Source organism: Hyperolius riggenbachi, chromosome 3 (genome assembly GCF_040937935.1).
Source record: "Hyperolius riggenbachi isolate aHypRig1 chromosome 3, aHypRig1.pri, whole genome shotgun sequence".
NCBI classification, from domain to species: domain Eukaryota; kingdom Metazoa; phylum Chordata; class Amphibia; order Anura; family Hyperoliidae; genus Hyperolius; species Hyperolius riggenbachi.
Genome location: NC_090648.1, coordinates 466,660,002 through 466,686,457, shown reverse-complemented (window position 1 = coordinate 466,686,457; position 26,456 = coordinate 466,660,002). Strand labels below are relative to the sequence as shown.

At 45.9% G+C, this 26,456-nt stretch overlaps 1 protein-coding gene across 5 annotated transcripts in view; it reads right to left on the bottom strand.

Moving 5' to 3' along the window:
- The window catches only part of ABCC9 (ATP binding cassette subfamily C member 9), a 195,735-nt gene extending 180,741 nt beyond the window's left edge, over positions 1-14,994 (bottom strand). For all 5 annotated transcript variants that reach the window (XM_068277946.1, XM_068277950.1, XM_068277948.1 and 2 more), the window contains exons 1-2: positions 13,509-14,994; positions 158-308 (exon numbers count right to left, since the gene is read on the bottom strand). In XM_068277946.1, the coding sequence (XP_068134047.1) occupies positions 158-302 (145 nt within the window). In that variant the 5' untranslated portion in view covers positions 303-308; positions 13,509-14,994. The remainder of the gene's footprint in view (positions 1-157; positions 309-13,508) is intronic.
- Positions 14,995-26,456: the final 11,462 nt, after the last annotated feature.

Here is a 26,456-nt window from a genome sequence, read left to right as displayed (position 1 = left end):
CTGTGTAAATATTGCATATTTGAAGTTCATAAATAAAATATATTGACTGTCTTTACTACAATCGTTGTGTGTCTACTTGGAGAAGGGAGGAGGAAGAGTACCACTCACCGGTGAAGAGGATGGGGAAGTTAATAGGAGGAGGAAGAGTACCACTCACCGATAAAGAGGATGGGGAAGGTGATGAAGAGCAGGAAGACATGAGGTACGAGGTTCAGGGCATCCAGGAAGCAGATGTTGTTCAGCACCCCGTTATTCACATTGTATGCCGTACTCGAGTTATTCCCACAGAAGGACAAACTCATTTCTCCCTGAAAAAAGTGGATATTTGAGAAGGATGGTAATAGACAGTGATGATTATTCTATGCAGAGCAGAGATGGAAAAGCAAACAGTCATTAAGGTTTCTATAATAACACACGTACATACATAGTGGTTTGCTGTACCGCCTTCTCAGTTGTGCTTAAGTACCACTATCATGAGGAGCACCTTACTACAGAGTCAGTCTTTAAAGACACCAATTACTTGACCTGAGGAAGCAGGCAGGGACCTGCAAAACTTGTTGTCGTGTGTTCAATAAAATCACCTATTTTTTTTTTTAAATGATATATAATTTTATGAGCTAACCCTCCTACTTAAAAAAAAAAAGTTAAACAAACACCATTGTCATTGGGGGGCCTCCCCCACCCCCATATTTCCGTATTAGTTACACATTATCATTATTGTATATACTTTGCTCACCACAATTTACATTCTGAAATGTACCTAAGGTGGCGACATCTTTAGTCCTATCAAGTGTTCTCTTCAGAATGTTTGTAATGAGAGCTCTGAAGCCAACGAAAATAATACCTGGTCTTCCAGAATGCCCTGGGAGTATTCCACACAGCTAAACAGCCTAGGATAAGCATCATTGGGAGGGCGGTGCTACATACCAATATAGAGCAATATATAGATATAGGGCATGTTTCTGATGCTGAAAGTGGATAACCTAAATAATTTATTGCATTCAACTATACAGGGGCGTTCCTAGGGTCCTTGGAGATCGGTGCCACCTGGGGGCACTAGGTGGGGGCTATGTGCGGCGCGCCGGGGCAAAAATTGGGCGTGGTCATGTCGTGAATGGGTGTGGTCATGGGTGGGGCCAATCGTACATTAGATTAGGACAGTGGCCACCACTGTCCTAATCTGGACAATTTGGAGGCCCAAACTGCAACCCACAAGTCACTTATCTATCGCAAAGTGGCAACAGCAATTTAAACTAAATACTATACAAACATTTTAACACATACATGAACATTATGGAAAATCCAAGTTGAAAAACTGAAAAGATAAACAATTTCATCCATCCTACTCCTGAAAAAATATATTCATGTTTTTAGAATCTCCCAGTTTTATTTTCTGTTTTAACCTGCTGGGCGGTCTGCCGCTCAGGCCCTGCTGGGCCGATTTGGCTGAAATAAAAAGCAGCACACGCAGCCGGCACTTTGCCAGCCGCGTGTGCTGCCTGATCGCCGCCGCTCTGCGGCGATCCGCCGCGAGCAGCGGCGAAAGAGGGTCCCCCCAGCCGCCTGAGCCCAGCGTAGCCGGAACAAAAAGTTCCGGCCAGCGCTAAGGGCTGGATCGGAGGCGGCTGACGTCAGGACGTCGGCTGACGTCGATGACGTCACTCCGCTCGTCGCTATAGCGACGATGTAAGCAAAACAAGGAAGGCCGCTCATTGCGGCCTTCCTTGTTTATTCTGGGCGCCGGAGGCGATCGGAAGAACGCCTCCGGAGCGCCCTCTAGTGGGCTTTCATGCAGCCAACTTTCAGTTGGCTGCATGAAATAGTTTTTTTTTTATTAAAAAAAAACCCTCCCGCAGCCTGCCTGGCGATCTTAATAGAACGCCAGGCAGGTTAAAAAGCTAAAAAAGTAGGTTTAATGCTATTGTCTCATTTGATGATGATTCAGCTTTTCCCATAGTATCGCAGTTAGCAATAATGTGACCCCCAACAAGACAAATTCAGGAATCATGAGGCCCCTATCAAGACAAATTCAGAAATCATGAGGCCCCCAACAAGACAAATTCAGCAATCATGAGGCCCCCAACATGACAAAGTCAGCAAGCGTGAGGTTCCCAACAAGACAAATTCAGCAATCATGAGGCCCCCAACAAATCATGAGGCACCCAACAAGACAAATTCAGCAATCTTGAGACCCTCAACAAGAAAAATTCAGCAATCATGAGGCCCTCAACAAGACAAATTCAGCAGTCATGAGGCACATAAATAGACAGCATTTCACGTAAATAGGCAGAATGCCCCCTTAATATGGTAGACACCTCTCACCTGGCTTCTCAATTCTCCTCTACTGGCTGCTGTACCTGGAAATACTGTTTTTGGCTGGATTGGGGATGATGTGTGAGCTGAAAGGCCTGGCAGTGATGCTGTGGCCTGGCTGGCGGTGATGCTGTGGCCGATGTGACTGGGTTGGCTGGCGGTAATGCTGGGCTGTGCTTGGCTGGTTGAAGTAAATGCTGGCCTGACTGGTGGTGATGCTGTGGCCTTTTTGATAGTGATTCTGGGCTGGTTGGCTCGTGGTGATGCTGGGCTGGCTGGCCTGGATAGTTTAGGTAGCGACAGGTGTCCCCTAGTTAAGGTAGCACCAGGAGTACCCCAGTTTAGGTAGTGACAGGAGTGATGTCACTTCCGCATATCAGCAGTATCCGCTAGGTCCTAGCGCCCGCTCTATCTGGTCGCCCGGCGCTGATCGAGGTCTGAATGGCAGCGGGGACAGCGGAGCAGGGCAGAGCGGGGCAGCGGCGGCCGGGAGATCCGTGGCACCCCAGGACAGATTGGGGGCACGGGCCCCCCCAAAATAGGGCTAGCGATACCCCTGCAACTATATGTATCTACAGTGCCTCTTTACAGGGCTGGCACTGCCGTACAGGCAAAGGGGGCAATTGTCCCAGGGCCCCTAACCTCTTCAGCGGCCCCTGTGCCGCCGGACCCTGCCAAGTTGTGTCCTGCACTGCTCCCCAGGGCTCCTTCACATTAGCTGCATACTCACTTGTCCTGGCAGCGGTGGCTGCACCGTACGTACAGTCTTCAACCATGTTGTCCACCTCTTCTCTATCACTAGTTTACACAGAACACACGCCAGATAGAGAAGAGGTAGAAAGTGTGGTTGAAGACTGGAAGACTGTACGTATGGTGGAGCCACCGCCTGCTGGAACAGGTGAGTATGCAGTTAATGTGCAGGAATGGTGGGGTAGTGTTTATCGGTGGGTAAGGGGAACTGTTGGCAGTGGGGGGGGGGGGGGGGGGGTAGGGTGCCCCGGCTTAAAGTGGATCCGAGATAAACTTTTACTCATTGTATAATTGTGTTCCTTTCATATAGTTTATAGGGCATTCCTCAAGCCAAATACTTTTTTTGTTCTGTTTCAATACTCTAATTCCCTATAAACTAAACAAGCCTCGCCCACAGCTTTTCAGAGAGCCTTGGCACTCAGTCCCAGGTAGCAAGGGCTTATGGGAGCTCAGTCTGGGCAGGAGGAGGAGGTTACTAGCCATTGATTTCAGAGGCAGAGGGGAGGAGGAGAGGGGACTGAATTTACACACAGGCAAGCTGATAGCATCTCCAGCCCTCAGCCTGTGACAATGTGACAAACAGAACATGGCTGCCCTCATTGTATCACAGGAATAAATAATCATAAACTTTTAAAGCTGTCTGCAGCTAGATATGCTATGTAAACTATCTAAACTTTAGATAAGATATATAGATAAGTTACTTGTTATAGTTAGTTTTTCATCTCAGATCCGCTTTAAGTTTGCCCCAGGTCCCGGGGCCCTTAAACTAGCCCTGCCTCTTTAAAGTAGTTAGTGCCCTTAAACTTAAAATAAACCTCCATCATGAGCTAAATAAAACAATCCCCCTAGTTAAATCAGTCATTGTGGTTAATCTTCTAAATTCTAGTTTTCCATTGCTCAAACTGTGCTTTGAAAGATTCCTGCTATAAGAAAACACTGGCCCATATGCAATTCACTTTTTCACCTGAGTTTTCTCCTAGGAGATAATTTTTCATCTTTGATTTAAAATAACTTTCTAGCACTTTTCAACTAAAAAAGTACCATAAAGTAGGTGAATAAGTTCTATCAAAATTATTTTGAGTATTTTCTTGCTTTCTGGTGGCTTAAAAGGCATATTATTGACAAATTTAAAATTATCACCTAGGAGAAAACTCGGGTGAAAAAGTGAATTGCATATGGGCCGAGGAATCATGGAATGAGCTTAAATGGAGTTTCTGAACCTCTTTTCACACCTCCTGCTGTGTTTATAATGACATTATTATTATTATTATTTAGTATTTATATAGCGCCGACATATTACGCAGCGCTGTACAGTGTATATATATATATATCTTGTCACTAACTGTCCCTCAAAGGAGCTCACAATCTAATCCCTACCATTGTCATATGTCTATATTATGTAGTGTAAGTACTGTAGTCTAGGGCCAATTTTAGGGGGAGCCAATTAACTTATCTGTATGTTTTTGGAATGTGGGAGGAAACCGGAGTGCCCGGAGGAAACCCACGCAGACACGGAGAGAACATACAAACTCTTTGCAGATAGTGCCCTGGCTGGGATTCGAACCAGGAACTCAGCGCTGCAAGGCGAGAGAGCTAACCACTACGCCACCGTGCTGCCCCTGACATGCAGCTTTGCTTTCGCTGGGCATTTGTGTTGGGTTTAAAGGGAACCAGAGATGAAGCACCCTCATGTATTTTACCGTATAGATCAGTGGGAACATTACAGAAAACACCTACCCTGCTCTCTGTTTCATTCTGCACTGCACAGTTTGTTTCTTATCAGCCCTGGCCCCTGATAGAATCCCCGACTGACCATTCAGTCTGGCTTTGCTCAGGAATATTTATAGCTCAGTCTGTGTTCTCTCATGTCTAGCTTTGCTATAAGTTATAATGATTCCTGAGCAAAGCCAGAAGGGGGCAGGCTTGTACTTGAAAAGACATGAGAGAACACAGACTGAGCTATAAATATTCCTGAACAAAGCCAGACTGAATGCTCAGTAGGGGATTTTATCAGGGCTGATAAGAAACAAGCTGTGCAGTGCAGAATGAAACAGAAAGCAGGGTAGGTATTTTCTCTAATGTTCCCTCTGATACATATGGTAAAATACATGAGGGTGCTTCATCTCTGGTTCCCTTTAAGCAAGTTGGACGATTAGCAGGAAGGGTAAACATGTATAACTCCTGCCTGCGATCCGCCAGTGACATCTCCTCCACCAATTACTGCGCTGCAGCCAGCGGCATCTCGCCAAGCTGACTACGCTGTGCTCCAAGCCAAGAACTCCGCTCAACACACAGAATAAAACGGTTTGTCAAAAGAGATTTATCAGCCTTATGGGAACCTTGAAAGAAATAAGATGTGTCATGTGGTGGTGGTGCTCACAATTTTTACTGCTGTCCAAATGGAAGGAAATTCAAATGTCAAAAAAGACTCTGCCGTTGTGATGTCACAACATCCAGGAACAAATCCTGAGAACTCTCTGCTGTACAGGCCACTACAAAATGTCCACCTCCTCCATGGATATGGGGGCTGCAACTCATAATGTCCTGGAGCACAGTATGAGCTGAGGACCCTTCACATATTTAAAAAGAAAACCAAAAATTGTATAGCGCTTTTTTCAGCCACTTGCTGAATCTGCAAGTGGCTGAAGCAAGTGTTTTGAAGTCTTGCCCAATGACTCCTTACTGAATAGGTAGTAGCTTACTAAATAGGTAGAGCCAAGGTTCTCCTATATCAGAGGTGGTGCCCTCAATTAGTACACTATCCAGCCACTAAGAATGCGGGTAGTGTGACATCATCCGGGGTCCCCTAATTAATACTCACGGATTTAAAGTGAACCCGAAGTGAAAATAAACTGATGAGATAAACAATTATATTTATCCTCCCACTCCTAAAAATTACTTTTTAAAGTATCCCAGGGTTTTCTTTTATATTTAAACATTTACAAAGCAGGTTGAATGTTTTACAGTCTCTAATCATTGGCAGCCTATTAAAGCGGAATGAAACCCAGCATTTCTTCTTTGCTCTAATAGAATATTTACAGCATATTATATACAACCAGCATTTTTTTTTTTTACTAGAACAGCATTCAAAAGGTTAAACACAGGATTTAGAAGCTCCCCTGCAGGGAAAGCTGGACGAATCCGAACTAGAGATAATGTTATCTTGTGTTTAATTGTATCAACTGGGAAATGTAAACAAACCCTTCTCTGACACTGCAAACTCTCCTGAAGACAGTAAGACAATCAGAAAGCATCAAAAAGCATTCCTGCTTACGTTAGAAGATGAATAAAGCAGTTATGAATAAAATGCAAAGTCAGCTGCAGAGAAAAAAAGTGTACTTTGGGAACTTATAATTTCTAAATGAATAATAGTACGTATGCACAAAAGCAAATATGATAACCGTATGGCATATAAAAAGTAGGAAAACATGTTTTTATTGAATATTATGTCAGGGTTTTATATCGCTTTAAGTGTCCCAGAGTTAAGGCTCATACACACATCAGACCATAGTCTTTTGAAAATGAAAGATCACAGACCAATTTTACCCCCTTCCATGTAGTATGAGAGCCATACCTACACAGTCTATTCTATGGAGCTGAACTCCCCATCAGACAGTAATCTTTGCAAGATGCTGCACACACAGATGCTGTACAGACACAAAAGATCAGTATCTGCAAAATACCTGTTTCTGCCAAAAATCCATTCCTGCAAATTGCAATGATAGTCTATGAGATCTGCAGATCATCATACACACATGGTTTAACTGACATTCATCTGCAGATCAAGCAATCATCTGCAGATCTGAAAATCCATCCTGGTGGATCTGATCTGCAGATGAATGTCAGTTAATCTGCAGATCTCATAGACTATCATTGCAATTTGCAGGAATGGATTTTTGGCAGGAACAGATCTTTTGCAGCTACAGATCTTTTGTGTCTGTACAGCATCTGTGTGTGCAGCATCTTGCAAAGATTTTTTTCTGATGTGGAGTTCAGCTCCATAGAAAAGACTGTGTAGAGTATGGCTCTCATACTACATGAAGGGTGGTAAGATTGGTCTGTGATCTTTCATTTTCAAAAGACTATGGTCTGATGTGTGTATGTGGCCTTAGAAACAGATCAATAGTTCAGATATTTTATCTTTCTCTGCCCTCAGAAGTTATATTCTGCCAGGAAATCTTTTATGGCTGTAATTTGCATATCAGTGATAGTTACTATATTCCTGACAAGCTACCAATAAGACAGAAGCTGTCACTTCCATGCCTAGAAATTAACTCTTTCAGGCAGCAAAATAAAACAAGTAAAACAGCCCGGTTATTAGTATGTTTTGCACTGTACATACACATGTTTATCTCATCATGTCACATATCGCCTCACTTTAATATTTAATTAGCAAAGACGGTCATCCAGCACTTCAGAACAGCTATACAGGAAACTGAGCTATTTGGGTACTAAGACTCCAACATACCAACACCACTAAAGACTCCCCTCCCCCCTCTTCCCTCAACCATTCCCTAATCTGCTGCTATGAGAAGAGGGCAGAATGTGTAACAATCATCCTCTCCTGCTCCTGCATGTACAATGGGAGGTGTCTGCCCCTTTAAGAGGCAGAGTTAACCATTTGCGAAACATCATTCTGAGCCTAAAACATTGAACGCTGCATATGTATTGGAATGAAACAATATGTCCTTCTGGAAGATTCCAGTGGCGCCAATGTTTATACTACGACAAGCACTAAACAGCATCGTAACAGCGTGTAACCTTTACTGTCACGCCAACAGGACATTAACCATTAACAGCATCGTTCTCCAGCCAGGCATCAATATAACACAATATCCATTCCCTACATGTAAGACTATAACATAATATCTCTAGAAAATAACATATTTGAGCATAAAACAATGACATTAGTGTACAACATGCTACATTGTTGCTATGCGCTATGTTGCGTTTCAATGTGCTTTTTTTCTCCATAGCAGTGCATTGTGAAGAAGCTTCAGTTTTTCAGCTTATTGTGTGAAAGAGGCCATAGGGAAACCGGGACACTGGCCTGCACATCAGTTGTCCGTTCAGTTACAACTGACATCAGCTGATATAGTGTAAAAGGGCCCTCAGGGTCTATTAAAGGACCACTCCAGCGAAAAAGGTAAACAGTTCAAATCTGAGAGAACCGACAGGTTTTGCGCTAGTCCATCTCCTCATGGGGGATTCCCAGGGTTGTCTTTGTTTTAAAAAGATTTTCCTGAACAGCAGTTTAACTGACAAAATAGTAAGATACCAGCCAGCCTCCCTACTCACACACTCTGGGAGTCAAGGTGGCCACACACCATACAATTTATTACTTTTAATTTGAATCGAGCTTCCCGAACCAATTTTCCAGTTGATTGGAAGTTTCGATCAGAATCTTTGAGATACCACACATGTATTTACGAGATTGCCGCAATTTGAGGATAAAAGATCGTAAACTCTGAAAAAATTGGTTGCTTAGAAAAATCAAGAGAAAAATGTACTGAATAGTTACATACAGTTTTTTTTTGGTTGAATACAATTTCACAATCCATCACACACCATACAATTCTTGATAAAATTAGTCTGAATTTTCCAAAATGTCCAATCTCAAAAAAAAGTAAAAAATGGGAAATTACATTTCTCAATCGGAAACAAAAAAAAGCTTTGGATTTTTCTGGGACAACCGATCGTATTTATGAAATTGGTGTAAAATTGGATCTTTTAATTGTATAGTGTGTGCCCACCTTTAGATTTAGCAACTGTCATTCAGCAACTGCTTTGAAAACAAAGAAAACCCTAAGAATCCCCCATGAGAAGATGGACTAGTACAAAACCTGTTGAATCAGAATGATGCCACCCTGCCTTCCTCGCTATGTGTGTCAATGGCCTGCCCATCTGCATTTGCCTTTACTCATCTTTTTACCTCTCCCTTCACCATTACTGGCATACTGTTACCATTATTGGCAGATTGTAACCTACGCTGTGACAAGAGGGATCAGATTTGCTAATATTATTATATTGTTGTATATTTTTATCAAGGTGATGTAGGATGCTTCCATGGGCCAGATGCACTAAACCGACGATGCCGAGAGCCCCCACACCAGACTGCCGTCCCTCAGCTGCCATTATTACCAGGGGTGTCGCTAGCCCCAAAAATCAGTGGCACGTGCCCTGGATCTATTCTGGGGTGCCCCAAATATCCCCCAGGCAGAGTCAGCTCAATGGTGGGCGTGCTGGGAGCTGTGGTGCATCAGTCGGGGCTATGCTGCGTGCTGTAGGCATACTGGGTGCTGTGGTGCCATGCTGTGCGCTGTGATTGTATTATGGGGGCATGCTAGGGGTTGTGGTGCCTCAATGGGAGGCCCATGGGAGCATGGGAGGGGGTCCACTAAAAGGTCAGGGAATGTTATGGGGGAACTGCCAGATAACCTGGCGGCAGGCCAGCCTGCCCAGCGGTAAGCCAGACCAGCCAGCACAGAAGCCAGGTAACTCTGCCTAGTTATAAAGTGAATGGGAACCGCATTTAAAAAAAATTAGACAGATACTTACCCAAGGAGAGGGAAGACTCTGGGTCCTATAGAGCCTTCCGGCTCCTCTCCTGGTCCCCTCCATCCAGTGCTGGCTCGCCCGATAGCAGTATTTGGCTAATTTAGTCAAATACTGCTTTACCCGGCCGAAGGTGGCTTCAGAAGTCTTCAGGGAGCACGAGTGCTCCTGAAGAAGGCCGACCCTGTACTGCACCTGCGCAAGCACACTCTCTTGCATGCTCACGCCTGTGCAGTATGGAGCCGCACGTCTTCGGGAGGACACGGCTCACGGAGACTTCCAAATACCCTTTCGGCGGGGGATTGAAACAGGGGGAGGGGGAGCCAGCACAGGATAGAGAGCACCGAGAGAGGAGACGGAAGGCTCTATACGACCCCCAGCCTTCCCTCTCCTTAGGTAAGTATTTGCTTCATTTTATTTTTAATGCGGTTCCCATTCACTTTAAGTGACACCGCCTATTTATGTGAAATACTGCATTTTTGGTTTGGTTTTTATTTTTGTGTATTAATAGAGAGGGGGCTTCATCAAACATTTTGCTGGGCAGGCCTACTTCGACAGCTGTTAAGTTCATGTAAATGTACCTCCACCCATGACCACACCCACATTCTGGTGCATGTCCACACCTATTTTCCAGTTGGAATGCCCAAAAGTTCCCCGGGTCTCTTAGGATAATAGCAACGCCCCTGATTATTACTGTTGGAACAAAGCTAATGAGAACTGTGGTAAATGTTAAAAATGCTGCTCTGTACTGTTCCCCTCAGGCTAGATCAGATGCTGCTCTCCTCACAATCAGTCACATGACCCAAACCCACCAGAGGAGAGCTGGTCTGAGCAGGGCAGCGGGTGACACTTTTAATGGTTACCACTATGCAACGCACACGATTATTAAAGGACAACTGACCAGAGAGCCATATGGAGGCTGCCATATGTATTATCTTTCAAACAATACCACTTGCCTGGCATCCAGCTGATCTTTCATGCGCCAGTAGTGTCTCGGTCACACACCTGAAACAAGCATGCTGCAAATGCAGTCAAACATCTGGTCTGCATGCTTGTTCAGGGTCTATGGCTAAAACTATTAACAGCAGAGGATCAAAAGAATGCCAAGCAACTGGTATAATTTAAAATGAATTAAAAATGGCCTCCATATCCCTCTCACTTCAGGTGCTCTTTAACCAGTGGCATGGCTAAGGAGCCAGGGGCCCCAGTGTGAGTTTTAGATGTGGCACCCAAGCAATTGATTGATATGGGGCCCCAAAACCTACCAAACACATCTTCAGTGTGAGAGGTGCAATCACAGGGGGCAAACCATGTGTTAAAAAGAGGAACTCCAGTGAAAATAATGTAATAAAAAAAGTGCTTCATTTTTACAATAATTATGTATAAATGATTTACTTAGTGTTTGCCCATTGTAAAATATTTCCTTTCTCTGATTTACATTCTGACATTTATTACATGGTGACATTTTTACTGCTGGCAGGTGATGTAGCTGCTGCATGTTTTTTTGGCAGTTGGAAACAGCTGTAAACAGCTATTTCCCACAATGCAGCAAGGTTCCCAGACAGGAAACTGCCAGGAGTACGTACTCAAGAGTTTCTTGTGGGAGGAGTTTCACCACAATATCAGTCATATAGCACTTCCTGATGGTCTGTTTGTGAAAAGAAACAGATTTCTAATGTAAAAGGGGGTATCAGCTACTGGTTTGGATAAAGTTCAATTCTTGGTCGGAGTTTCTCTTTAAAGGGAACCTGTACTGAGTAAAATTATTTAAAATAAACACACGAGGTAACTTCAAATGAACATTACATAGTTACCTTGCCATCAGTTCCTTTCAGAAGCTCACCATTTTCTTCTGACAATGATCCCTTCCAGTTCTGACAACATTTTGTCAGGACTGAAATATATCAGTTGCTGTCAGTTATATATCAGTTGCTGTCAGTTATAGCTGAGAGGACAACTCATGTGCCAAGTAATGTCTGTTTCCCTATGGCTCAAGTGGGCGATGTTACAGTTTAACAGTGTGCTGACCAGGAAGCTGTTATGGTGTAATGGCCATTTTCAAAATGGAGGATGGAGAATTCCCTTGATCACAGTGGACAAACAGGATGCAGGAGAGGAGAAAGAGATTGAGGAGTAGACTACACGGGGGGTAAGTATGACTTGTATATGCTTATTTTGACTTTTATTTTCAGTTCAGGTTTTCTTCAAGGATTACAATTATGCAATGTACATACTGTCTAGAGGTGATCATTACCAGCAAAGTACCAATGTAAAGCTAAAAAGATGGATAAAGGAGAGCCCCTTTGGTCCAATGGCCCTGGTGCAGTCGCAAACTCTACCTCCCCCAGTGGCTTAGCAATAGGGGTTGCAGAGGTAACGACCGCATCGGGGCCCTTGGGCCTGAAGGGCCCTTCCAAAACCAAAGTATACGCTGTTTATTGATCCTGTGGTGGTTATAATCGCTTCTATAGATGCTTTGAATAGTAGTAATCATTAACAAACTTCCCCATCCCCTCTTGCACTTCTGATACAGTAGATGACCTTGGCAGGTTTTGTTGCGCTGTATCAATTGTTATGTAGTGTGCTTTGGGGGGGGGGGGGGTGTAAAACTCACACCGGGGCTCATAGCTCAACTATGCCACTGGGCTCCCCTATTGCTACGCCACCGTCTTTAACACACCACCATCAGTTAAAAGAGTGGAAAGGAAGGTGGAAGTATGGGGAGGAAGCAGTAGTGCTTGTGGGGGAGATGGCAGGGCTTAGGGCCCTTTCACACCAGAGGGCTTTTTCGGCGTTTTAACGCCACGGCCGAAGTTTTTTTAGGGCTGACCGCAGTGTTTCTCATTACAATTGATACTAATGTATTGGCGTTAAAACGCCTTGAAAACGCCAGCAGCCAAAACGCAGCGTTTTAGCCTTTTACTGCTGCCTGTAGTGTGAAAGAGCCCTTAGGAGTCCAGTACTTTAAGGGGCGGTAAAGTGCACAGTAGTTTGGGAGAGCTTGGGGGCGGGCTCAGGAGGTACTTTGAAGGAGGCACTGGTGGTACATGGAGGGGGTGGGGCAATGGACGTGGTCATCTAGCCATGCCGCTGGATCGTTCTGCTGGCTGCGGGTAGCCAATTTCGAGGCAGTAACACAAAAGTCCAGCAATGCTCCAGCGAACTGTCACTAGGTGAATGATGCGTAGCAGTATGAATGGAGCAAATCCATTCACCATCCCACAGAGTTCTCATTGACACACAACACTAATCAAGCAGATCAGGCAGAGGTTACACATCTGGGGATCATTATTTCTTTACACACAGAGAGACATACACACACACACACACGCTATACACATACACACACACAATGGCATACTGTACACATACATACATACACACACCACATGCCCACTCTACACACAGCACACACACACACACACACACGCTATACACATACACACACTGGAATACTGTACATATACATGCATACACACACAATCTACACAAACACGTACACACTGTACAGAAATCATAAACACTGACTGTACACATGGCATGATCATGCTGTATACACATACAGACATACGCATTCATTATATACACATTGCACACAAGCAGAGCTTCCACTGAAACCCAATTGTACACATACAAAACAATGTATATACACCAACTGCACACACACACAAACTATAGATGCGCACACACACACACACACACACACACACACACCAGTATGCAAATGATATGCTAATCGTACACAAACACGCTGTATTCATACACAGTACACATACACGGTGCACAAACACACAATGCATACACACAGGCACCAACTGTACATGTGAAAACACTGAGCACACCTACAAACTGTAGACAAATATACACGAACTATACAGACTACACACTACCTTGTGGAGGTCTCTAGGTGCTGCGGCGTGTCTGGGGTCCCTATCAGATTATCTGCGCTCCAGCTGGGGGTATTTTTAGTTGAGGTTGTAGTGTAGAGGGTGGGCACCACACACAGGACTGTGTGTAACACCAGGTGGGCCTCCAGGTACTCGCCAGTCTTCGGGGGTCCTGCTTCACTCTGGGACTGCTGTATAGAAGGTGGGGTTCACACTCAAGATGGTGCTGCTATATTCCAGGTGCTAGTAAGTCTCTGGGGGTCTCTGTCAGACACTGTGCTCCAGTTGGGGGATTCTCAGTGGCTGGCAGTAGCAATAATGGGGAAACTTCACACATACAAAGGTATTCCTCTTCTCTAGAAGTAATACATTGGCACAGGACAGTTCTTTTATACTCCAGGTTCAGTCAGGGGGTCTCAGTCTCAGGCAGTAGTATAATGTGTGGGATCACACACAGGAAGGTGCTGCTGTGCTCCAGGTCCAGTCAGGGGGTCTCTGTCAGGCACTGTGAGCTCTGGCTGGGGTCTCAGGCAGTAGAATGTGTGGGATCACACACAGGAAGGTGCTGCTGTCCTCCAGGTCCAGTTATGGGTCTCTGTCAGGCACTCTGAGCTCTGGCTGGGGTCTCAGGCAGTATAATGTGTGGGATCACACACAGGAAGGTGCTGCTGTGCTCCAGGTCCAGTCAGGGGGTCTCTGTCAGGCACTGTGAGCTCTGGCTGGGGTCTCAGGCAGTAGAATGTGTGGGATCACACACAGGAAGGTGCTGCTGTGCTCCAGGTCCAGTTAGGGGTCTCTGTCAGGCACTGTGAGCTCTGGCTGGGGTCTCAGGCAGTAGAATGTGTGGGATCACACACAGGAAGGTGCTGCTGTCCTCCAGGTCCAGTTAGGGGTCTCTGTCAGGCACTGTTAGCTCTGGCTGGGGTCTCAGGCAGTATAATGTGTGGGATCACACACAGGAAGGTGCTGCTGTCCTCCAGGTCCAGTTAGGGGTCTCTGTCAGGCACTGTAAGCTCTGGCTGGGGTCTCAGGCAGTATAATGTGTGGGATCACACACAGGAAGGTGCTGCTGTGCTCCAGGTCCAGTTAGGGGGTCTCTGTCAGGCACTGTGAGCTCTGGCTGGGGTCTCAGGCAGTATAATGTGAGGGATCACACACAAGAAGGTGCTGTTGTCCTCCAGGTCCAGTCAGGGGGTCTCTGTCAGGCACTGTAAGCTCTTTCTGGGGTCTCAGGCAGTATAATGTGAGGGATCACACACAAGAAGGTGCTGCTCTGTTCCAGGTCCAGTCAGGGGGTCTCTGTCAGGCACTGTAAGCTCTGGCTGGGGTCTCAGGCAGTATAATGTGTGGGATCACACACAGGAAGGTGCTGCTGTCCTCCAGGTCCAGTCAGGGGGTCTCTGTCAGGCACTCTGAGCTCCTGCTGGGGATATTTTTATCCTCTGAGCTCAGTAGCTGCTCCTCAGTCTCCTCTCCCTTCACTTATTTGGAGTTGTGAGAATGCGGAGAGGCAGCAGGAAACAGGATTCAGCAGCTGGGGGGATCCGAATCAGGGGGTGTCACTTGTCACATGTCCTCCCTGCCTGTATACATTATACACGTGGGTGACATGTATGATAGCTGCATGTATGTTACATGCAGGTTGCATGCTAAAAACTCCTGTTTAGTAGGAGATTGCAATTAATGTCTATGACGCTTCTCTCCCTTTTTTAGCTTTTTTGTATATATATATATTTTTAAATGTTTTCTTAATACTTATATTGGTACTTACATATTTTTTATACTTATATGGTACTTATATGAAAATGCTTTATAGAATACAACAAATATTTCAAGTTACTTACTGTCCCTCAGAGCTGCTTGCAATCTGTCCCCCTCCCCCACCACAACCTATTGCCAATTTTAGGCAGCATAATTTAGCACAATGTTATTTCATGTTACTCGCTGTTTTTGCACGTGTGTGTGAGTTTGTTGCGCACATCATGTGACTGGGGGGAGGGGGGTCTGTCTCCACAGGAGTAATCAGAGCAGCCACAAAGGAGGACAGGACATGTGATGTGTGCTATCATTTCACCTCATGAACATTTCACAGTTATGTCCCTGAGAGCACCCAGACTGCGGTGCACCAACAGTGCCCCCTATAGGCTGTCTCATATAGTGACGGTGCCCCCTACTGTGAGGTAGCATTCTACAGAATAATGTGCTGGATGCTCCCTCTTGTGGCATATTATATGTATTACATTGGCTGGGTAGAAGGGATCTGCAAGTTTTCTAAACAGGTAGATCCTTCCATACCAGCCCCAGTCATAAAAAATGGTGTCACTGTGCTCTGTGTTTGCCTGCTGCTAATAATAGTGAACACGGTGCCGATGTCTGTCACTGAGGGTATGTCTACCCTGCTGAGTGGTGACAGACCTTTTCTCTGATGTACCACACTGGCCTGAATTCACAAAACAGAGCAGTAAAGCAAAAAAAATAAAAATGATCAAACATTTTGCGAACTGTCAATTCACAAAGGCTGTTGCCACATAGAAATGGAAACAGTAAATTCGGGCGCCTGAGGCTAGTGGACAAATCGGGCGCCTCCATTCACTCCTATAATAAATATCGTTTAATGGGCGCCCGATAGGAAAAAAGGGCGCCGGTGAAAAATAACGTTTTAAAAGCGGCGCCCGGAGACTTAATGTTTTATTACTGCTTCTCATGATTACACATTATTTAATGATTTATACATTTTTAAATATTATTTTTAAACGAAAAACAGTACAATATTTTTTTTCAAACATTATTTTTAAACGAAAAACAGTACATTTTTTTTTTTTTTTTTTTTTTTTACATTATTTTTAAACGAAAAAACCAACAGGGGGGTCTTAGGTTTAGGCACCAACAGGGGGGTCTTAGGTTTAGGCATCAACAGGGGGGGTCTTAGGTTTAGGCACCAACAGGGGGTCTTAGGTTTAGGCACCAAAAGGGGGGTCTTAGGTTTAGGCACCAACAGGGGGGTCTTAGGTTTAGGCACCAACAGGGGGGTCTTAGGTTTAGGCACCAACAGGGGGGTCTTAGGTTTAGGCACCAACAGGGGGGTCTTAGGTTTAGGCACTAACAGGGGGGTCTAGGGGTTAGGGGTAGGTACAGGGAGGGTTACTTAGGCACCAACAGGGGGGGTCTTAGGTTTAGGCATCAACAGGGGGGTCTAGGGGTTAGGGGTAGGTACAGGGAGGGTTACTTAGTAATTTTTTTTTAACGTTATTATACGTTTCAGTATTTAAACGAAAGATTAACGTTTTTACAATTGCCAATTTAATGCACATTATTTAATGATTTTTAACTTTAAAAAACATTAATTTTAAACGAAATATAGTACAATACATTTTTAAACGTTATCCATGCTTATCGTTAAAAACCCGGCGCCCTTTTTTCCCAGCGCCCCTTTTTAACGTACGCCATAGAAATGGCTGATGAGTGAAGTAAAATACTGACTTATGTGCAATGGCGTACCTATAATTCATAGGGCCCCCCAGTGAAACTTTGATGGCTCCCCCTAGGCAGTGATGGCTGACCTTGGCACTCCAGCTGTGACTAAACTACAAATCCCATCATGCCTCTGCCTCCCCGAGTTATGCTTAGAGCTGTCAGAGCATTGGAATGCTTGATGGGACTTGTAGTTCCACCACAGCTGGAGTGCCAAGGTTAGCCATCACTGACCTAAGGGAGAATTGGTGCCCCTTACAGGCTTGGGCCCCATCTCACAAGGGCCATAAAATAAGTGTGGCTATCATGATCTTCACACCCATAACAAGCATAGCCACGAAATCGCCTGATCTGAAGTGTAGTCCCCTGTATCGGAGGAAGGGAAGGTCAGGATTAAAGAGAACCCGAGGTGGGTTTAAAGAATATTATCTGCATACAGAGGCTGGATCTGCCTATACAGCCCAGCCTCTGTTGCTATCCCAAACCCCCCTAAGGTCCCCCTGCACTGTGCAATCCCTCATAAATCACAGCCACGCTGCTGACAAACAGCTTGTCAAAGCTGGCTGTGTTTATTTCTATAGTGTCAGTCTGCTGCTCTCTCCGCCTCCTGCAGAACTCCGGTCCCCGCCTGCATCCCTTCCCTCCCTGCTGATTGGAAGGAAAGGAACGGGGGCAGGGACCGGAGCTATGCAGGAGGCGGGGGAGCAGCTGAGACTGACACTACAGATGTAAACACAGCCTCACAGCACGGCTGTGATTTATGAGGGATTGCAGAGTGCAGGGGGACCTTAGTGGGTTTTGGGATAGCAACAGAGGCTGGGCTGTATAGGCAGATCCAGCCTCTGTATGCAGATAACATTCTTTAACCAGTTCACCCCCAAGGGTTTTTACCCTAACGGACCAGAGCAATTTTCACCTGTCAGTGCTCCTCCTTTTTATTCCCTAATAACTTTATTACTACTTATCACAAGAAAATGATCTATACCTCGTTTTTTTCGCCACCAATTTGGCTTTCTGTGGGTAGTACATTTTGCTAAGAATCTTTTTATTCTAAATGCATTTTATGGGAAAAATACAGAAATAAAGGGAAAAAAAGCATTATTTCTCAGTTTTTAGCCATTATAGTTTTAAAATTAAACATTCTCCTCTGGATAAAACAAACAATTTTTATTTACCCAGTTGTCCCGATTATTAAACCGTTTAAATTATGTCCCTATCACAATGTATGGCGACAATATATTATTTTAAAATATAGGTGTTATTTTTCTGTTTTTTTTTTGTTTGTTTTGTTTTAGCCATAATTAAAAACTCCTAAGTAATAAAATAAATTTTCCCTCAGTCAACTATTTATTTATTAATTTTAAGGTGATTTTTTTTTTTTATACAAGTAAGAAAGTGATCTTTTTTTTTTTTTTTTACATTTTATTAAACTTAAACAGTTTCCTGTTTTATGAATGGAGGTGGCCGCTGTTCGCGGTCACGTCCATTCACTTCAGGCATTGCGATTGGGTAGAGGACCGCTCGGTCCTCTTCCCCAATCACTTAACAAGGGATCCCGACGGAAACGGCGGCGGAAGCGGCGCGGACACGTGCGGAGCGGCGGCGGGAATGCGCAACGTATTAAAACGTCATGTTGCCGTTAATAGGCTAAAGCATGACGTTTTAATACGTTAAATTGTCATTAACCTTCTTGGCGGTAACCCCGAACGTAGTTCGGGGTAAGCCGCCGGAGGGTGCCGCTCAGGCCCTACTGGGCCGATTTGTTTAATTTTTTTTTTGCTGGACGCAGCTAGCACTTTGCTAGCTGCGCCAGCACCCTGATCGCCGCCGCCGCGCGCCCGATCGCCGCTATACGGTGCGGCGCGCGGCCCCCCCCCCCCTCCAGACCCCGTGCGCTGCCTGGCCAATCAGTGCCAGGCAGCGCCGAGGGGTGGCCCGGGACTCCCAATGACGACCCGACGGGATTTGAACGGGATTTCCTGATCGGAGATCGCCGAAGGCGATCGAAGAGGGCGGGGGGATGCCGCTGAGCAGCGGCTATCATGTAGCGAGCCCTGGGCTCGCTACATGATATAGAAAAAAAAAAATAAAAAAAACCTGCCGCGCTGCCTCCTGGCGTATTTTTTTATACCGCCAGGAGGGTTAAATGGTTAAACCCACCTCGGGTTCTCTTTAAGGTGCCCATACATGGTACAATTTTTTAATTTTCCATGATTAGAATATTTAGTTTGATTATTACGTTAGATCCAATATAATTATTTTTCCAACTTGTCCAATCGGATTTTTATTGAAAAAACAGGATAATCGTTCGTTTTTCTCAAAAACAAAGATTCTGTTCAACTTTCATTCGATTCGATTGTGTTGATCGAATAAACGGGAAAATGTAACGTTTTTATTGCACCATTAGGCACTTGCACAGTAGAGCGGACCGATCGGGCTCGGCTATTTCCACCTGAGCCCATCGGAAAGCCGCTACAGCGCCTGCACTGGAGCCGGGGTAGATAAATATTGCAACGCCTGCGCAATGCTTGTCGGGGGGGGGGGGGGGGGGGGGGGGCAGCGCTAGATCCCCAGGCTACAGAAAACGGGATCAGGATCACAATGAGACCTGCCCCTCTCGAGGTAAGCACCCCATGGGGCAGGTTTTTTTTTCTCTATTACAGATGCACTTTAACCTCCCGGGGACAGGCAGCCTAACCCCCCTTAAGGACTTGGCGTACGTCAAAAAAGGGAGTCGGGGAAAAAAGGGCGCTTATGTAAATGATAAGCATTAATAGCGTTTATAAAAATATTGTGCTGTATTTCGTTTACAATATAATGTTTTACAAATTTATAAATCATTAAATAATGTGTATGAAACCGGCAATTGTGAAAACGTTAATCTTCCCTGTTTCAAAAGTGAAACTTATAATTACGTTTCTTAAAAAAACTATAATATATGTTAAATCGTTATAATTGTATATTATTATGCATAACCTTAATTTATTGTTTCATCTTATAATAAAATCTGAAAATATTGTTTATAACGATGATATAAATATAACTATGTTCATAATAAGTGTTGTAAAACATTAGTAAGTATTACTAAAATTTTACTAAAACTATACCTAACCCTACTCTCACACAGAACCCTCCCTGTACCTATCCCTAACGCCTAGACCCCCCTGGTGGTGCCTAAACCTAAGACCCCCCTGGTGGTGCCTAACCCTAAGACCCCCTTGGTGGTGCCTAACCCTAACCACCCCCTTGGTGGTGTATATTGTACTGTAACTATACCTAACCCTACTCTCACACAGAACCCTCCCTGTACCTATCCCTAACCCCTAGACCCCCTGGTGGTGCCTAAGCCTAAGACCCCACTGGTGGTGCCTAAACCTAACCACCCCCCTGGTGGTGCCTAAACCTAAGACCTCCCTGCAGGGGCATAGCTAGAAATGACTGGGCTCCATAGCAAAAAAAATTATGCCCACCCCCCACGACCTTCCAACCCCACGGACCTCGGACCTCCCACCCAAACATTTTGTGGGGAAATCTGATTTCCCTACAACATGCAACCAGATTGTCGGCAGATTTCCCCACAAAATGCAACCAGATTGTCGGCAGATTTCCACACAATATGCAACCAGATTGTCAGATTTCCCAAAAAAATGCAACCAGATTGGCGGCAGATTTCCCCACAAATTGCAACCAGATTGTCGGCAGATTTCCACACAATATGCAACCAGATTGTCTGCAGATTTCCCCACAAAATGCAACCAGATATTTGGCAGATTTCCCCACAAATTGCAACCAGATTGACGGCAGATTTCCCAAAAAAATGCAACCAGATTGGCGGCAGATTTCCCAAAAAAATGCAACCAGATTGCCAGCAGATTTCTCCACAAATTGCAACCAGATTGTTGGCAGATTTCCCCACAAATTGCAACCAGATTGTCGGCAGATTTCCCCACAAAATGCAGTATATGTAGCCAGGTCTATAGTGGGCTAACATTAATTACCTGGAGGGAGGGTGGTTGGGCAGGCTGTCACATTATTTGCGGTGCAAGCACTGCACTGGGTAGGCAGTTAGGTAGCTGGGTGGGAGGGTAGGCAGATAGGTAGACGGGTGGGAGGGTAGGCAGATAGGTAGACGGGTGGGCAGTTAGGTAGCATGGTGGCAGGGTAGGCAGATAGGTAGATGGGTGGGAGGGTAGGCAGATGGGTAGCCAGGTGGGCAGTTAGGTAGCTGGGTGGCAGGGTAGGGAGATAGGTAGACGGGTGGGAGGGTAGGCACATAGGTAGCCAGGTAGGCAGCTAGGTAGCTGGGTGGCATGGTAGGCAGATAGGTAGGCGGGTGAGAGGGTAAGCAGTTAGGTAGCAGAGTAGGCAGATAGGTAGCTGGGTGGCAGGGTAGGCAGACAGGTAGCCAGGTGGGCAGCTAGGTAGCTGAGTGGCAGGGTAGGCAGATAGGTAGACGGGTGGGAGGGTAGGCAGTTAGATAGCAGGGTTGGCAGATAGGTAGCTGGGTGGCAGGGTAGGCATTTAAGTAGCTGGGTGGGCAGTTAGATAGCTGGATGGCAGGGTGGGCAGTTCGGTAGCAGGGTGGGCAGTTAGATAGTCGGGTGGGAGGGTAGGTAGCCGGGTAGTTTAGTGGGGTAGGGGCCCGACTCCTATCCCCCCTGCCTCACCTGGGGTCCCCCTTCCTTTTATCAGCGGCGGGAGAGCGGCATATACAGCAGGCTCCGGCGGGGTAATCAGGCGCTAGAGGTCTATTTGCCTCCCGGGCTACGGTGTCTCCTCTGTATTGCTGCTCGCAATAAACCAGGAAGCGGTGCGAGCAGCAATACAGAGGAGACAGCGTAGCCCGGAGGCAGCTGGACCTCTAGCACCTGATTACCCCGCCGGAACCTGTTGTATATGGCGCTCTCCCGCCGCTGATAAAAGGAGGGGGGTCCGCCGAGGTGAGGGAGGGGGGGTCCGCCGAGGTGAGGGAGGGGGGGGTCCGCCGAGGTGAGGGAGGGGGGGGGGGGGTCCGCCGAGGTGAGGGAGGGGGGGGGGGTCCGCCGAGGTGAGGGAGGGGGGGACCCGCCGAGGTGAGGGAGGGGGGGCGCCGCAGAGGGGAGGGACGGGCGCCGAGGTGAGGGAGGGGGCCCGGGTCGGCATAATTTAATAAAAAGTCCTCTCAGCTGCAGTCCTCGCAGCTGCGGGCCCTCCATGACATAGGGCTGCCGCGGGCCCCATAGCAACGTTATGGTTGCTATACCCATTGCTACGCCCCTGCCCTCCTGGTGGTGCCTAACCCTAAGACCCCCCTGGTGGTGCCTAAACCTAAGACCCCCTGGTGGTGCCTAATCCTAAGACCCCCTGGTGGTGCCTAACCCTAAGACCCCCCTGGTGGTGCCTAAACCTTAGACCCCCCTGGTGGTGCCTAACCCTAAGACCCCCCTGGTGGTGCTTAACCCTAAGACCCCCTGGTGGTGCCTAAACCTTAGACCCCCACTGGTGGTGCCTAACCCTAAGACCCCCTGGTGGTGCCTAACCCTAAGACCCCCCTGGTGGTGCCTAAACCTAAGACCCCCCTGGTGGTGCCTAAACCTAAGACCCCCTGGTGGTGCCTAAACCCAAGACCCCCTGATGGTGCCTAACCCTAAGACCCCCTGATGGTGCCTAACCCTAACCACCCCCCTTAGTGATTGCTTTATTATGTGGATAATAATGTTTTACAAATAGTGACTGTAGAAAATATATTGCAATTTACGTTACGTACTGATCGCTTTATTTTGTGAATAATAATGTTTTACAAACAGTAAGGGATAACATTTTAAATAATGTTTTAGTTAAATAGGATAAATATGTTTAGTATTTTTATAAACGTTATTCATCACGGGTGCATTTTCTAAACGTAAATCATCACAAGCACAGTTATAAAACATTAAAAATCTCCAGGCGCCGTTTGTAAAATGTTATTAATCTCCGGCGCTCATTAAACGATATTTATTATGGGAGTGAATGGTGGCGCCCTTTTTTCCTGTTACCCCTCATTTGTCCCTCTTTCAGGACTTTGTACCTCTTTCTATGTAAATATATATATTTCTCTAATAAAAAAATGTGTTTGATTGACTCTAAACTTTATTCCCATCCTTTAAATTGGTTTATTACTAATTTGAATATGTTAATATGAAGGAAAATGAACCAGGATAGAGGACCAGTGTGGTTTGAATTATAAAATACTGTAACTTATTTTTCCTATGAAATCTTTATGGTATGCGTGACTAGGGGTGTGCTGAGGCGTGATCAGGGGTGTGGCAGGGGCGTGGCTTAAAGAGAAACTCCGACCAAGAATTGAATTTTATCCCAATCAGCTGATACCCCCTTTTACATAAGAAATCTATTCCTTTTCACAAACAGACCATCAGGGGGCGCTGTATGACTGATATTGTGGTGAAACTCCTCCCACAAGAAACTCTTGAGTACGTACTCCTGGCAGTTTCCTGTCTGGGAACCTTGCTGCATTGTGGGAAATAGCTGTTTACAGCTGTTTCCAACTGCCAAAACAGCATACAGCAGCTACATCACTTGCCAGCAGTAAAAATGTCGCCATGTGATAAATGTCAGAATATAAATCAGGGATTTAAAAGATTTTACAATGGGCAAACACTGACTAAATCATTTATACATAATTATTGTAAAAATGAAGCACTTATTTTATTACATTATTTTCACTGGAGTTCCTCTTTACGTGTCCCTCTTTCTCTTGTCAAAAAGTTGGGAGGTATGCTGAGTAGTGTTGGGCGAACAGTGTTCGCCACTGTTCGGGTTCTGCAGAACATCACCCTGTTCGGGTGATGTTCGAGTTCGGCCGAACACCTGATGGTGTTCGGCCTTTTAAGTTCGGGTTCGCCCTGAACTACTGAATGGCCGCTGAACAGGGCCGAACAGGGCCCCTGTTCGGCCGAACATGCCGCAATACGTGATGACGCGTGCCCTCGTATGCAGAGGACGTGAGGTCAGAGAAAGGGCGGAAGTACCACAAGGGTACTACCGCTGAACCGCCCGCTGCCCGGCCTCAACGCGTCACTCTGCTACTCGGACTCCTCCTCCTCCTCACTCCACTGCCAGTGCCAGGCCAGCCACCAAGTACTATTTAACTTGCATTAAACTTTTTTTATGGGGAAGCGGGCAGAGGGGGGAGCGCTTGCGGAGGGGGTGGGGGGAATTTCCGACCCCCCCCCGTGATCGGGGCATGCTCCCCCCTTATGCCTGCGACCCCATAGGGCCCCAAAAATGGGCATGTTCGGGGGTCCCATTGACTTCCATTGAGTTCGGCGTTCGGGCCGAACATGCCGAACATCTGGCCCATGTTCGGCCTGTTCGGCCCGAACCCGAACATCCAGGTGTTCGCCCAACACTAATGCTGAGGGTAAGGCCTCGTTCACATTACACGCGTAGCCGTCCGTATTTCGGCACGGGATGACGGGCAGAGCGGAGGGGAGCGACGATGGCCGGGGGAACGTCAGAAAGGTGAGTCCCGTTCCTCTTCTTCTTCTCCCACCGCCGCTGCTTAGGTTGATCACTACGATTGGCCCGGCAGTATATAGAATACTCTGCAGGGTATATAGAAAGCTCCACAGGGCCAGGGCTAGGCTTAATGGGGCCCTGGGCAACAATAACATGCCCCCTTCCCCAGCGGGGATGAGGACAGGGAGCATACAGACTGATAGAGAACCGCGTGACCAGACAGGTGAGTTTGTTCCGCTGCAAAATGCTCTACAGGGGCCACTATACACTTAGCCTGAGACCTGGGGGTGGGGGAACCAGCTATCTCAGGGCCCTGGGAAATTGCCCACTTTTCCCTGTGGAACTGCCAGCCCTGGTGTTCTACAGTGTGTATAGGATGCTCTGCAGGGTACATAGGGTGCACCACAGTGTATATTGGGTGCTCCCCAGTAAATATAAGGTACTCTGCGTGGTATATAGTTCACTATCTCAATCTTATCAACTTTCTGAAAAGTCCTTTTGCTATCCCTCCACAGCTGCCACAGTGGTCACTAAGAACACTAGACATGCAGTACATTGCACTATACAATAAGAAAACTCAGAGTATGCATGTGCAGTTAGTATAAACACTTATTCTTGGTTCACACATAAATATGTACATTTCTAATCCAGTCCTGTCGGTTTTGCATCAGTTCAGTATGGCCTTATTACATTTGAAGACTATGGACTTACCCCCAGGAGAGAGAATGATCTCCAATCACATATTGATAGTTACCAGAATGCTATTAGTTGAGAATTGGAAAACAAGGTAGATTTTAATATAAAAGCAGAAAATTCCTGGTCCATCAGATGTGGAAACCTCCAAGCTTTCCTAAATAAGACAAGTTTATGATCTACAATTTTCCCTGAAACCAGACTCTGAAATTACCGTATATATTCGCATATAAGCCGACCCGCGTATAAGCCGAGGTACCCACCTTTTCCTCAGAAACCAGGAAAAAGTAATTGACTCGCATATAAGCCCTCTCCACAGTATAACCCCTTGCCATAGTAGCCAGATGTGCTCCCAGTAGAAGTAATTCCCTCTCCCCTTAGCCAGATGTGCCCCAGGATGATACAGCTGTTTCTCAAGATGACAATAGATGGCGTCATAGATATGAGACACAGCAATTGCCACACAGGAATAATCCCTGATCACTACACTGCTGACATGTTGCTTGCACACTTCGCTCCACAAGCCAGGGTACACAGGTAGTCTTGAGCATGTTGCAAGCGATGCAAGGCATGAGCACAGCAGGGAGCCAGCTGTTGAGAGCAGGATCACTAGTGCACGATCCTTATGCTCCTCTGCCAGTAACAAAACTTTCTCCACCATCTATTCTGATCCACTGACTCACATATAAGCCGAGGGGGGTAACTTTTCAGCACATTTTTTGTGCTGAAAAATTAGGCTTATATGCGAGTATATACAGTATATGATTACTTAATGCTCTTGTGTCCCTCTCATCATTCTCATATTTGACTCGCTGAAATATCATACAGTCGTGTGAATCGTAGGCATATCTGACCATGTTTTCTTAGCAGTAGGTCCTGTTGGACACTTTAGTTTGTTAACCACTTGAGGACCACAGTGGTAAACCCCCCTAAAGACCAGGCTGTTTTTGTCATAATTGGCCACTGCAGCTTTAAGGCCAAGCTGCAGGGCCGCACAACACAGCACACGAGTAATTTCCCCTCCCCTTTTCTCCCCACCAACAGAGCTCTCCGTTGGTGGGGTCTGATCGCCCCCCTTGTGTTTATTTTTTTTTAAATAAATATTTATGTTCGTGTTTTTGTTATTTTTTTTTACTATTTCTGTATTGTTGTTTTTTTAGCCTTCTTAAAACAGAAGGAAATTTGCAATAATTCAGTTATCAATGAACATTTGTGGTTACCCACAATGCACTACCACTAAATATGCAAATTATCCCTTTGCATATTTAGTGGTAGTGCATTGTGGGTAAC